This window comes from Macaca fascicularis, chromosome 1 (assembly GCF_037993035.2).
Source record: "Macaca fascicularis isolate 582-1 chromosome 1, T2T-MFA8v1.1".
Taxonomy (NCBI): domain Eukaryota; kingdom Metazoa; phylum Chordata; class Mammalia; order Primates; family Cercopithecidae; genus Macaca; species Macaca fascicularis.
In genome coordinates this window covers 188,598,327-188,613,752 of record NC_088375.1, presented here as the reverse complement: position 1 = coordinate 188,613,752, position 15,426 = coordinate 188,598,327, and the positions used below count along the sequence as shown (strand labels likewise).

The following is a 15,426-nucleotide window of genomic DNA, read 5'->3' as shown; positions in this document are numbered from 1 at the left end:
AGTAAATGTTATTGTTAACTGTTATTTTCTTTTTGTTAAATAGTTCCTTTTTTAAAAAATCATAAGGCTTTATTGTAATTGGGCTACTTTAATTATTAAAATTAAATGTGGAAATTTCTTATGCAGTTTTCTTAACCTTTTAAAAATATGTGCAAATATAGGCTGGGCGCAGTGGCTCACGCCTGTAATCTCAGCACTTTGGGAGGCCGAGGCGGGTGGATCATGAGGTCAGGAGATCGAGACCATCCTGGCTAACACAGTGAAACCCCGTCTCTACTAAAAATACAAAAAAATTAGCCAGGCGTAGTGGCGGGCGCCTGTAGTCCCAGCTACTCAGGAAGCTAAGGCAGGAGAATGGCATGAACCCGGGAGGTGGAGCTTGCAGTGAGCCGAGATTGTGCCACCGTACTCCAGCCTGGGCAACAAAGCGAGACTCCATCTCAAAAAAAAAAAAATGCGCAAATATAAAAAGTCATACATCCATCACTTAAAAGATGCTAATATGCCCATATGGAAAGCATGATACAGGCTGGGAACTGCTTTATCTTCAACATATCCTCATCAACCAAAATTATGTTGAGTTCTGCTTTCTAAAGTCTGCATTAAGGAAGATAAAAGGGTTATTCGAATGATAGATTCATTTTTACCCTTAGACTATGCCCGTGACGGCCGGATGCGGTGGCTCACGCCTGTAATCCCAGCACTTTGGGATGCCCAGGCAGGCGGATCACAAGGTCAGGAGATCGAGACCATCCTGGCTAACACGGTGAAACCCTGTCGCTACTAAAAAAAAATGCAAAAAAATCAGCCGGGCGTGGCGGCATGCGCCTGTAGTCCCAGCTGCTGGGGAGGCTGAAGCAGGAGAATGGCGTGAACCCAGGAGGCGAAGTTTGCAGTGAGCGGAGATCATGCCTCTACACTCCAGTTTTGGGAGACAGAGCGAGACGCCGTCTCAAAAAAAAAAAAAAAAAAAAAAAAGAATATGCCCATATGCCCATGACATCTACGTACTTTATAAGGTCAACTGTATGCTTCTTAGTCCTTTACATTTTGGGATTTTAGCCTTTTCATTTACTTTCTACATTTTTTTAAGTTGCCATTTTTATACAAAATGTTTAAATACTTAATATATAGAAAAAAGAATTAGCCAGACTGGAAATTATGTACATAAATGAAAATATGAAAAATTGTATAAAGATTTAAATACAGAAATATCTGTATACCCAGAATAAAAATAACATCAGTAGAGCACTAGCCAAAAGACTGAAAAGTACTTACCGCAAAGTCAAAGTATAATCTCCCTGCATTTTTGTTGAGGCATCTCGGACCAAGAAGGTCCCATCTGGCATATCCCGCAATTTGTCATTTACCTCCTCCCTGAAGAACAGAATTATAAGAAAAATGAAAAAATGTCAACACTGGTTGTCTTTACATGTTACTACTAAGGCTGCTTCGACAGTAGGTTATAGAATAATGGAGCCCTTTAGAGGTCATTTAGTTCTTCCCTGCATTAAATATGCTCTTTCTGTTTTGATTTTTGGTGGTAAGCAATCTACAGAAGAGCTATTTGATTTTTAAACTCTTCCAGATTTCAAATGTGTATAACAGATACTGTTTTCATCAAGCCTCTAGGGCTTCCTTAGGCAGGTCTGAACTTGTAAAGTTTCAGGAAAAAAACAGCGGCTGTTTAGAAGGTTATATTTAAGCAACAGTGGCAGCTGTTTCTGAACAGAAGGGGGAAAATTCACTAAGTTCATAACCTTTCAATAGGATTTTCTCCTAGTTTAAATTTGTCCCGATAACAAATTCCTTCTGTGTAGGAATTTAAGGAACACTTAAAGGAAATGGCAGGGCATAAAAGACCCTTGAATCATATTAGAACCATGTGATCTTAAAATAAAAAATAATAGACTGTTTTATTGTACAATATTAAAATAGAAATATTCTAATCAATTTTAAAATAAAATGGCTGGGTGCAGTGGCTCATGCCTATAATCTCAGCATTTTAGGAGGCTGAAGCAGAGAGGTCACTTGAGGTCATGAGTTCGAGACCAACCTGGCCAACATGATGAAACCCTGTATCTACTAAAAATACAAAATTAGCCAGACGTGGTGGCCGAGCAAGCGCCTATAGTCCCAGCTACTTGGGAGGCTGAGACAGGAGAATCACTTGAACCCGGGAGGCAGAGGTTGCAGTGGGCTGAGATTGCACCATTGCACTCTAGCCTAGGAGACTAAATGAGAATCTATCTCAAAAAAAAAAAAATTTTAATGAAATGCATTAAGTCCTCTTCAAAAAATTAAACACAGAATTACTTACCATATGACCTGGCAATTCCATTCCACTACTGGGTATATACCCAAAATAACTGAAAGCAAGGACTGAGATATGTGTGCACTAATATTAACTGCAGCATTATTTACAACAGCCGTAAGTTAGAAACAATCCAAATGTCCAGATTGGATTAAATGGACAGAATGGATTAAAACAATATATAGCATACACATATAATAAGATATTAGCCTTAAGAAGGAATGAGGCCGGACGCGGTGGCTCAAGCCTGTAATCCCAGCACTTTGGGAGGCCAAGACGGGCGGATCACGAGGTCAGGAGATCGAGACCATCCTGGCTAACACAGTGAAACCCCGTCTCTACTGAAAAATACAAAAAACTAGCCGGGTGTGGTGGCGGGCGCCTGGAGTCCCAGCTACACAGGAGGCTGAGGCAGGAGAATGGTGTAAACCCGGGAGGCGGAGCTTGCAATGAGCTGAGATCACACCACTGCACTCCAGCCCGGGCGACAGAGCGAGACTCTGTCTCAAAAAAATAAATAAATAAATAAGGAATGAAATTCTGACACATGCTACAACATGAATGAACCTTGAAGATGTATGAAGAAAGTGAAATAAGCCAGTCACAAAAGGACAATTATTATATGATTACACTTATGTAAAGTACCTAGAACTGAATTCATAAGACAGAAAGCAGAATGGTGGTTGCCATGAGCTGAAGGAGGGAAGAATGGAAGGTTATTGTTTAATGGGTACAGAATTTCAGTTAGGGAAAATAAAAAAGTTCTGGAGATGGATGGTGATGATGGCTGCACAACAATGCAAATATACTCTTAAAACAGTTGAAACCGTAAGAGTAAAAAAAAATTAAATAAATACCATTTTGGTAGAGGAAGAGAACAGAGAAGAGAAAGGGATAGATAAGTGTGTTGAGGAATACAGCATCAACCTGGAAACTGATTTGACAGAAATGGATAGGCCTTTAAAAAGAAAATACATCTGAGACCCATTAAAGCAAAGTTTAACAAGAAAAAAATTTAATAAGAAAATACAATATTCAAATTAAATGTATATAATTCCCTCTTTGAGTTCAAAATTATCTAAAACCACACTTTACCCAGAAAACAAATCTGTCCTAGAGTCCTGTTTATCAAATTGGGGTGTGTAAAGAGACTGCATCAAATTCACCCAGGGAAGCTGTTAAATGCAGATTCCTGGGCTCCACCTCAATTGATTTTTGTGCATGCAAAGACTTTGGAATCACTGGCTTAGAGAAAGAAAGGTACAGAAATGTAAGTACCCACAAATATTTTTAATTCTAAAACACATGTAACTATCCTAAATGTCTAAGTGTCACTTATTTAGAAATCCATCCTCAATATAGTATTAGAAGTAATAATCACACTCATAATTTAAAGATTTTCAGCCAGGCACAGTGGCTGACACCTGTAATCCCAGCACTTTGTGAGGCCAAGGCAGGTGGATCACCATAGGTCAGGAGTTCGAGAACAGCCTGGCCAACATGGTGAATCCTTGTCTCTACTAAAAATACAAAAATTAGCAGGGCATAGTGACACATGACTATAATCCCAGCTACTCAGGAGGCTGAGGCAGGAGAATCACTTGAATCCAGCAGGCGGAAGTTGCAGTAAGCTGAGATCATGCCACTGCACTCCAGCCTGGGCAACAGAGTGAGACTCCATCTCAAAATAAATAAATAATGAAGATTTTCTTGTCATTTTTTCATGGGAAGAAAAGTGTTAAGACATTTATGAAATGTTCCCACACAAAATTTTTTACATGAGCATTTTTTCTGTTTTTTTTCGAGATAGTGTCTCACTCTGTCACCCAGGCTGGAGTGCAGTGGTACTATCTCAGCTTACTGCAACCTCCACCTCCCAGGTTCTAGCAATTCTCCTGCCTCAACCTCCCAAGTAGCTGGGATTACAGGCGCATGCCAACATGCTCGGCTAATTTTCTGTATTTTAGTAGAGACAGGGTTTCACCATGTTGCCCAAGCTGGTCTCGAACTCCTGAGCTCAGGCAATCCACCCGCCTCAGCCTCCCAAAGTGCTAGGATTATAGGTGTGAGCCACCGTACCTGGCCTAAAATGGTAATCTTTAAATAAAAATTAGTAGGGCACTACAATACTTTTTTTTTTTTTTAGATTTGGGGGGTCGGGGCCGGGAGCAGTGGCTCACGCCTGTAATCCCAGCACTTTGGGAGGCCAAGACGGGCGGATCACGAGGTCAGGAGATCAAGACCATCCTGGCGAACACGGTGAAACCCCGTCTCTAATAAAAATACAAAAAAATTAGCCGGGCGTGGTGGCAGGCGCCTGTAGTCCCAGCTTCCAGGGAGGCTGAGGCAGGAGAATGGCATGAACCCGGGAGGCGGCCGAGCTTGCAATGAGCGGAGATCGCGCCACTGCACTCCAGCCTGGGCGACAGAGCGAGACTCCGTCTCAAAAAAAAAAAAAAAAAAAGATTTGGGGGGTCTTACTCTGTTGCCCAGGCTAGAGTGCAACAGAGTGCTCTTTATAGCCTTGAACTCCTGGTATCACGTGCTTCTTCAGTCTCACCCTCCTGAGTTGCTGGGATTATAGGCGTAAGCCACCATGCCTGGCTTAAAATGGTTTACTTTACCTACTAATTCTCAAAAATGACTTTTTAAAAAACTGCATTCAATTACAGTAGCATTCTAGTTACCTTGAAATATCCCCCCAGTACCATTCTGCATCCTGAAGAGAAACAGAACTGTCCTTCATTCCATTTGTAACTGCTGAAGTCATTGGCTTAGGTGGCTTTGGTGGAAGAGCTAGAAGAGAAATGAATATTACTCTGTAGATGTAAATTATTTTTTGTTTTCTAATTTCCTCTGAAGCAGCTCACTAACCAAGGTATATTAAGATTCTAATAATTATCAATCAAACTGAGTATTATTTTATGTTAAATGTTAGCAACAGAAGGAATCCTTTTGATTGCCTAAAAAGTGAAAATGTCAAGATATTTGGTTTTTTCCTTCTTACGAAACACCGACTTCTAAGTCTGTACAACTTCATCATCTCTCAAAAGCCAACATGCAACCCCTTTCCAAACAACTCAGTCCAAAAGCCACTAAGTGACCAACGTACAACATGAGAATTATAGTTAATAATATTGTATTATATACTGGTAATCTGCCAAGTGAGTAAATTTTAGGTATTCTTACTACCAAAAACAAAAAAGGGTAACTATGAAATGATGGGTATGTTATTAATAATTTGCTCAACTGTAATAGAATGAAGCCTCTTATTTTGGACTGGAATTACAGCTACTGATATCAACTCATGAATTTCAATGTATATAAACATAAATATGTAAATGTCTGTACACAGCATACATATATTCCCTAGCTCTGTTCCCTGAGACAGAGATTCCCTAACCCCCGGGCCGCGGACTGGCACTGGTCCATGGCCTATCAGGAAAAGGGCCACACAGCAGGAAGTGAGCAGTGGGCGAGCGAGCATTACCGCCTGAGCTTCAGCATTAGATTCTCATAGAAGCACAAACCCTACTGTGAACTGCACATGCGAGAATCGAGGTTGTAATCGAACCTTTTGAAAATCGAGTTCTTTTGAAAATCGAACTAATGCCTGATGATCTGAGGTGGTACAGTTTCATCCTGAAACCAATACCCCCACCCCGACCCCACCCCAGCAATGAAACCGGTCCCTGGTGCCAAAAAGGTTGGGGACTGCTGCCCTGAGAGGTCCTGGGGGCAACAACACCCCAATATGTACACTGAGCACCTTGACCTTGCTTTCTAATACCATTCTCTACTAAAAGGAACCAGGGCTCTTTGAAGAAATGGCTGATTCCAGGGACAGAATAGAGCAAGTACCAAACGAGCCTGAACATCATCTTGTGCCAAAAAGGAAGGAAGTGCTCAAAGAATGGGAGAGGCTATGTTAAAAGAACAAAATGGTGAGCCTGAAGGGGCTGGCTCTCACTCACCAAATCTGGAACAGCTGGCCTATCAATACAAATAATAATAGTAAAGAAATATAACTCATTAAACAAAATAGGAATATATGTGTCCATGCAGATATAAATAAATAAAAGAAACAAAGATCGATGAGGACCAAGATTACTATTATCTCAATATACTGTCCCACAAAATCCTAATTGCAAAAGGAAAAACAATAATAGTGAAAAAGCCTGGCAAATACCATCTTAATCAAGAATCAAGGTTAATATTAGAAATAATGGGGAAACTGTGGGCCCCAATACAATGCACTAGGAAGGATATAACATCACTTCTGTGACATCCCTGCCAAATACGCATAAACTGAATCTAATCATAAAGAAACATCAGACAAACCATGACTGAGGGGCATTCTACAAAATAACTGACCTGTAATCTTCAACAATGTACAGGTCATGAAGGTCAAGGAAAGACTGAGGAAATGTTTCAGATTGAAGAAGACGACTAAAGAATCCTGACAATTAAATGCAATGTGTAATTCTGGACTGGATCTTTTTTGCTATTAAGGACAACACTGGGACAATGGGCAAAACTTGAATGGGATCTGAGTATGACCATAGTAGTAATATAGCAATGTTAGTTTTCTGATTTTGATGGTTATATTGCGCTTCTGTAGGAAAATGTTCTTGTTTGTGGGAAATACACACAAACATGGTCATCATATGGCATCATGCTGACAACTTACTCTCAAATGATTCAAAAAAATTACGTTCTTTGAACTGTACTTGTAACTTTTTTGAGATTGTTTCTTTTTTCTTAATTTAATCAAAAAATTGTAAGCAATCTTGGGGGGAAGGAGAACAATGTGAATATTTTCCCCCAAACAGAAGTCCCTTAGTTGGCCGGGTGTAGTGGCTCACACCTGTAATCCAAGCACTTTGAGAGGCGGAGGCAGGCAGATCAACTTAGGTCAGGAGTTCGAGACCAGTCTGGCCAACATGATGAAACCCCATCTCTACTAAAAATACAAATATTAGCTGGGCATGGTGGTGCACACCTGTAATCCCAGCTACTCGGGAGGCTGAAGCAGGAGAATTGCTAGAACCCCGGAGGCAGAGGTTGCAGTGAGCCGAGATTGCACCACTGCACTCCAGCCTGGGAGACAGAGTGAGACTCTGTCTCAAAAATAAATAAATAAAGTCCCTTAGTCAACTGATTTTCAACATGGGTGTCTCAATGGTGTCAAGATAATTCAATGAGGGAAAGAACAGTCTTTTTAACAAATTGTTCTGGAACAAGTGGATATCCACATGCAAAAAGAATGAAGTTGGATCCCTGCCTCACACCAAAATTAACTAAAAATGGATCAAAGACCTAAATGTCAAGACCTAAAACCATAAAATTCTTACAAGAAAAAATAGGCTTAAATATTTGTGACTTTATATTAGGTAATGGTTTCTTAAATATGACCTTGAAAATAACAAACAAGAAAAAAATAGATCAACTGCATCAAAATTAAAAACTTCTGTACTCCAAAGGACATCATCAAGAAAGTGAAGAGACAACCTACAGGATGGGAGAATGTTTTTGTAAGTAGAACTGATAAAATATATTTTTGTAAATATTTGTAATTGTATCTGTAAATATATTTTTGTACGTGTATCTAGAATACATAAAAGACCTCTTTTAATTCAATAAAAGACAAATGACCCAATTAAATATGGGCAAAGGATCTGAATATATATTTCTCCAAAAGACAAACAAGTAGCCAATAAGCACATGAAAAGATACTGAACATAATCAGCCAACAGAGAAATGCAAATCAAAACCACAGTGAAATACCACTTCACACCCACTAGGATGACTATAATCAAAAAGACAGATAATAACAAGTGTTGGTGAGGATGTGGAGAAATTGAAATACTCATAGACTGCTGGTGGGAATGTAAAATGATGCAGCTGCTTGGAAAACAGTCTGGCTTCCTCAAAAGGCTAAATGCAGAGTTGCCCAGCAATTTCACTCTTACATATACCCAAGAAAAAAGAAACGTATATCTACACAAGAACTTGTACAGGAATGTTCATAGTAGCATTATTTATAATGGCCCAAAAATGGAAAACAACCCAAATATCTATCAACAGATGAACAGATAAATAAAATGAGGTATATGTCCATACAACAGATTATTCGGCAATAGAAAGGAATGAGGTACTGATATATTACAACATGGACGAATCTGAAAACATTTTGCTGAGTGAAAGAAGCCTGTCATGAAAGGCCAAATATTATACAATCCCATTGTCCATAGGCAAATCTATAGAGATAGAAAGTAGATCAATGGTTGGCTAGGACTGGGGAGTAAAGGGGGAAATAGGGAGTGACTGCTATATGAAGGATTTCTTTCAGGGTAATGAAAATATTCCAAAATTGACTATCATGATGGTTGTACAACTTTGTGAAGATACTAAAAAATCACTGAATTATACAATGTGGGTAAACTGCCTGGCATGTGAATTATATATCAATAAAGCTGTTTTAAAATAAATAAATATCAGACTTCTGAAATTACTAGATGGGGGTGGATTTGCTATAATCCACACTTTTTTTCGAAGTAGCTAAATAACCATCTTGTTTGAAAAGGATTTTATGTGAATTATAAAAGTAGCTACAGTTTGAACTATAACTTAGCAAAACTTATAATTCTTCTACTTACTTAACACAAGGATTAACAGTGTAAACTTGTGCTATACAAAGCACTGCACTATAGTATGAAAAGGTACAAAGATAAGGTGTTCCCTGCACTCAAAAGAACAAATCCAGAGAGAATGACACACAGAAACACCTAACTATAATACTCATCAGAATGCAGTAAAAAGCAAATTGTAATGGAAACCCAGCAAAAGGAGTAATTGATCCCCTCTAGGGAAACTTTAAGGTCAAACACTAAGCTTCTCAAATCTAGTCCTTAGTGATTTGAGTACATGATCAACAGAGCCCAAGAACCAATGTGCTTCATTGTATCAGCAGGTGGGTTACATTCTAATCACCTTCAAATGGAGTTATGGAGACTTTTCTACATCCCTTCACTGGAGGAGCTCTATATTGAGATGAGTTGAGTTGACCAGACTGCATGAGGAAGCTGCTATTTATGGATAATGATAGTTCACAGATAGCTCTACCACCAACAAACATGTAATGACCATTTCACATCTATTACAGAGGGCTGCCTCCTTGTATCTTGCTGTTCTCAACTACAGAAATGTAAGAAGAATGAAATTTTTATAAAGGCAGTTGCTACATGAGGTTGCTAAAAGAATACAATCATAAGGTCTGAACTGAATGCAATACTGGCCTATTTCTACATTCCTACTATCTATCATCACTCCACATAGACATAGGCAAATATGTACTGAACACCTCCTATGTTCCAGAAGCTGTGAACATAGCAATGAACTAGATTAGATATATATAGTCTCCATACATATGGACTTTATAATCCAAAGGATAAATTTCAAGATAATTCATTGTTCCTAAAATTGTGAATACACTCAAATGTAGCTCTATCAAACTAAACTGAATCTTCAATCTAAATGTTTCGCCTTTCATTGGGAGTTATACCTGATGTAAATGACGAGTTGATGGGTGCTGACAAGTTGATGGGTGCAGCACACCAACATGGCACAAGTATACATATGTAACAAACCTGCCCGTTATGCACATGTACCCTAGAACTTAAAGTATAATAATAATAATAATAAAATAAAGAAAAAAAGGAAAAATAAATAAATAAATAAAATAAGCATCACATTAAAAAAAAAAAAATGTTTTGCCTTCTCTGAGAGTTGTTCCCCACACTCCCATGTAGATTGTAGAATATACTGGGCAAATGTGAATAAAAATTTATCTCATAATAACCTCCTAATTGCATTAAGATAAGCAGATTTATATTTATCTTGTGATATTATAAATAAAGGTAAAATAATTCCAAATCATTAAGCTTTTAAGTAGTTCAAAAGGACTATCTTGAGGGAAAAACTGATTAGGATACACTAGTCATCTTTTCAACTCCTTGACAAAGTAGTTCTTACATGAGGTAAGCACTGCAATGCTGAGTGATAAGTTAAGTGCACCTAACCAAATACCTTCTGAAATGAGTATCCATAAAATATATAGCACTTCTATTTCTATCTAGCAGACAATGAAAAATATTTATCTTTCCATTTTTAGAAACTATATTACAAGTTTGGGGTTTTTTTTTAAATTGTGAGACAGCATCTCATTACGTTACCCAAGCTGGTCTCGATCTCCTGGCCTCAAGTAATCCTTCCGCCTTGGCCTCCCAAAGTGCTGGGATTATAGGTATGGGCCACTCATGCCTGGCCTATATTACAAGTTTTTAAATATTAGCAATGCAGAAAGATATTTTCAATTCAGTTTTAATTAATACATAGCTATATGAAGAAACATATAGACATATAGGTGTTTTAAGTGTGTGTGTATGTGTGCATATGGATATATATGCACAGAAACATATGAAGAACACACAAACTGTTAATAGTGAATACAATAGGGACCAGGAACAGCAGAGAACACTGTATGTATGTATGTATGTATATTGTGTATGTTTTATATGTTTTAACACAAAAATGGTGCCAGGTGCAGTGTGCACCTATAGTCCCAGCTACTTGGAGGCTGAGATGGGAGGATTGCTTGAAGCCAGTTCAAACCCACAGTGTGCTATGATCACACATGTAAATGGCCACTGCACTCCAACTCATAATCCCTGCACTTTGGGAGGTTGAGGCAGGTGGATCACCTGAGGTCAGGAGTTTGAGACCAGCCTGGCCAACATGGTGAAACCCTGTCTCTACTAAAAATACAAAAATTAGCTGAGTGTGGTGGCGGGCACCTGTAATCCCAGTTACTTGGGAGGCTGAGGCAGGAGAATCACTTGACCCTGGGAGGCAGAGGTTACAGTGAGCCGAGATCGTGCCCTTACACTCCAGTCTAGGCAACAAAGTGAGACTCTGTCTTAACAAAAAAAAAAAAAAAAAAGCAACCTGATTCACACCACTATACTCTGGGAAGGCCAGGAATTGGAAGCACAATGCATCTCTGAAGGGAGGATTGAGTCATGTGGCCAGAAACAGAAGAGTTGGCTGACAATCTATAGAAAGAGCAGTTAAGTCCTCAATTCTCTTCCCCACCTGCCCAAGCAACCAGGCAACTACCCCTCCTCCACCCTAGACAAAGGTTGCCTGTCAACTCACCAGTACAGAGAAACAATTAGAAAGGCTCTGGACTCTTCATCCATGTCCCTACAAAGGACATAAACCATCATTCTGAGCAAACTATCGCAAGAACAGAAAACCAAACACCGCATGTTCTCACTCATAGGTGGGAACTGAATAATGAGAACACTTGGACACAGGGTGGGGAACATCATACACTGGGGCCTGTTGTGGGGTGGGGGGATGGGGGAGGGATAGCATTAGGAGATATACCTAATGTAAATGACAAGTTGATGGGTGCAGCACACCAACATGGCACATGTATACATATGTAACAAACCTGCACATGCACATGTACCCTAGAACTTAAAGCATAATAATAATAAAAAAGAAAGATACAGCATGCTCAGTGCTGTGTTTTAGAATGTTTAAAAAAAAAAGAAAAGAAAAGAAAGGCTCTGGACTCAGGGAACACCAAGCTCAGCTGAGAATAGGTAGAGACGGTGTCTCACTGTATTGCCAAGGGTGGTCTCGAATTCCTGGGCTCAAATGATCTTCCTGCCTTGGCTTCCCAAACTGCTGGGAGTACAGGTGTGAGCCACCACACCTAGCAGGTATTCATCATCTTATCACTTCTCAGTGAAGGCCTCCAGTTAACAAGTTCCTGCCCACTCACATGGAGCTTCAACATGGATGAACATTGAAAATATTACGCTAAGTGAAATAAGCAAGTCACAAAAAGACAAGTATTATGATTCTTCTTACATGAGGCTACTAAAGTGTCAAATCCGTAGAGACAGAAAGTAGAATGCTATTGACCAAGGGCTGAGGGGAGGATGGAATGGAAGTTAGTATTTAATGGGTACAGAGTTTCAGCTGAGGAAGATGAAAAAGTTCTGGAGGTGGATGGTGGTGATGGTTGCACAACAGTATGAATGTACTTAAAGCCACAGAATTTAAACATTTTAAAATGGTTAAAAACAGCTGAGTGTGATGGCTCACGCCTACAGTCTCAGCATTCTGGGAAGCCAAGGCAGGTGTATTGCTTGAGCCCAAGAGTTCGAGACCAGCCTGGGCAACAGAGCAAGATCCCATCTCTAAAGTAAATAAATAAATACTTTAAAAGAAATAGATCAAATGGTTAAAATGATAAATTACATGTTACATATATTTACCACAACTTAAAATTTAAAAAAACACCAGACATTTGAGGAAAGCCATTACATTAAAGAAGACCAAAACAAGAAGAAACTTGGGAGTAACCAGAGAATTCAAGGGAAAAAAAACTTCACAGACACACAAAAACAGCATATCTCAGATATATAAAAGGAAAGACTGCATCTATGAAAGACAAACAAGATCTATACTAAAGTAACATTCAAAGAACAAAAGCCTTTATATATTAAAATTATTATAGAAAATTTTTAAAGTCAGTTCACAATCTGGCAGGTAAAGCTGAAATCTCCCAGGAAGTGGAACAAAAAGAGAAAGTAATGAAAAAATAGGGGAAGGTAAGAGAATCAGAGGATCAACTCAGAAGATCCAGCATCAAACTAACAGAAGTTCCAGAAAGCAGGAAGAGAAATCTTTAAAATAAGAAAAAAATTTTAAGAACTGAAGGACACACATTTCCTGAATAAAAATGCCCACAGAGTATGCCACATAATGAATGAAAAAGATCCACATCAAGATACACCCCTGTGGAATTTCACAACACTGGGGGGAAAAGAGAAGGTCCTAAAATCTATCACAAGGACCAAAAAAAAAAAAAAAAAAAAAAGTCACAAAGGACTAAAGAATGTCTTTGGGTTGCTCAACAACACTGGAGACTAGCAACACTGAAGATAAACCTTCCAAATCTGAGGGAAAATGATTTTTTCAAGCTAGAATGATATATCCTGCCAAATTATCAATTACACATGATGGTAGAATAGATATTTTCAGATATACAAGATCTCAACCAATTCATCTCTCAGCAACCCTTCTTAGGAAGCTACTGAATGATGTGCTCCACCAAAATGAAGAAATAAACTAGGAAAGCAGGTGGTATAAAATGCAGGAAAATGGATGCCAACACCGGAGAGAAGCAATGGCAATGCCCAGCATAATGCTGAATGCAGTACCAGGATGACAGCTGAAAACAGTTAGAATTCAAACAGGAAGATGAAGGGCAGTTTAGAGGGTATGTTTAAGAAAAGAATGGAAATGGTAAATTATCTGATGTTTAACCATACTGTGATGAATTTTATGGTTCGGTCATACGGTTCTGTCAGAATCATACAATTCTGTCTTTAAATTTATATATATAAAAAAAAGGAAATGTGGCCAGGTATGGTGGCTCACACCTGTAATCCCAGCACTTTGAGAGGCCGAGGCAGGTAGATCACAAGGTCAGGAGTTCGAGACCAGTCTGGCCAATATGGTGAAACCCCATCTCTACTAAAAATGTATAAAAAATTAGCCAAATACGGTGCCATGCACCTGTAGTCCCAGCTACTTGGGAGGCTGAGGCAGGAGAATAGCTTGAACCCAGGAGGTGGAGGTTGCACTGAACCAAGATCGCGCCACTGCACTCCAGCCTAGGCGACAGAGTGAGACTCCGTCTCAAAAAAAAAAAAAAAAAGAAAGGATGCAATCATAATATACTAATGGCTTAGCTGTGAACACTGCACGTAATAATAGTGTAAATATTGGAAGATAATTTAAGAAAGTTATAATTGTGATATAAATACACTGGAAAATGCATAGAAGGAAACAGTGTATGGCATAAGAGAATAAGAGAAGTAAATCGCTATCTTTCTTAGAAGGAATAAATGACATCAAAAGGTGAAAAATTATAAATAGCAGTATTACCATATTACAAAAAATAGGGAGGTAAACACCAGAAGAAAAGGCCAGAAGAGTTAAGTGTTGCCCCTGGGGGCTAGAAAGTGGCAGAAGAGAGGGTAGGACAGGCAACTGATGATTTTGTACTATAAACCTTGTAGTACTTTTTGACTTTTTAAACTATAAACCCATATTGCTTTAAGATAAAAATCAAAAGAAACCTAGCGTTTCTTCTGATTCTACCACTTAAACTAGACTTGGTAAATTATCTCACCTGTCTGAGCCTTAAGTTCCACGCTATGTTGAATCCAACTTGTACAAGCTAGTGAGAGCTGATTGTTGTATTTTCAGGAATTTTGCAAGCTGCTATTCTATACACTTTTTTTTTTTTGAGATGGAGTCTCCCTCTATTGCCCAGGATGGAGTGCAGTGGTGCAATCTCAGCTCACTGCAACCTCCACCTCCTAGGTTCAGGCGATTCTCCTCCCTCAGCCTCCCGGGTAGCTGGAACTACAGGCACATGCCACCATGCCTGGCTAGTTTTTTTTGTATTTTTAGTAAAGACAGGGTTTCACCATACTGGTCAGGCTGGTGTCGAACTCCTGACCTCATGATCCGCCTGCCTTGGCCTCCCAAAGTGTTGGGATTACAGGTGTGAGCCACCGTGCCCAGCCTCTACACAGTCATTATTAAATACTAAATCATATAAGTTCACAATTAAATTATATTAAAAATAAAGTTTAAAAATGCTTAAACCTCATTACTTCATTAATACTGTATTTATGCTTTTAAGAAACATCTATTGTATTTATATAATGGAAATACTGTGTGCTACTGAGGATTTCTTTCAAATTCTGCATTCAGTATGTCAGTCACACTAGTAGATTGAAATCAGCCACAGTGGGAGTATTTATATTTTGGAAATCAGCAAATACTACAAATCAGAGAGCTTGATTTATTGTGGTATTGATGATTTGCCTGGGGTTAGCAAACTATGGCCCTCTGCCTGTTTTCCAAGGCGCAAAAAATAGTTTTTACTTTTTTTATTATTTTGAGATGAGGGTCTCACTATGTTGCCCAGGCTGGTCTCAAACTCCTGGGTTCAAGTC

The 15,426-nt window shown here is 38.9% G+C and overlaps 1 protein-coding gene across 6 annotated transcripts in view; it reads right to left on the bottom strand.

Moving 5' to 3' along the window:
* The window catches only part of PIK3R3 (phosphoinositide-3-kinase regulatory subunit 3), a 96,668-nt gene that overhangs the window by 38,545 nt on the left and 42,697 nt on the right, over positions 1 to 15,426 (bottom strand). For 5 of the 6 annotated variants that reach the window (XM_015436568.4, XM_015436572.4, XM_045371783.3 and 2 more), the window contains 2 exons: positions 5,002 to 5,110; positions 1,279 to 1,377 (listed from right to left, as the gene is read on the bottom strand). In XM_015436568.4, the coding sequence (XP_015292054.1) occupies positions 1,279 to 1,377; positions 5,002 to 5,110 (208 nt within the window). The remainder of the gene's footprint in view (positions 1 to 1,278; positions 1,378 to 5,001; positions 5,111 to 15,426) is intronic. The other variant, XM_065533574.2, reaches the window with a different exon arrangement.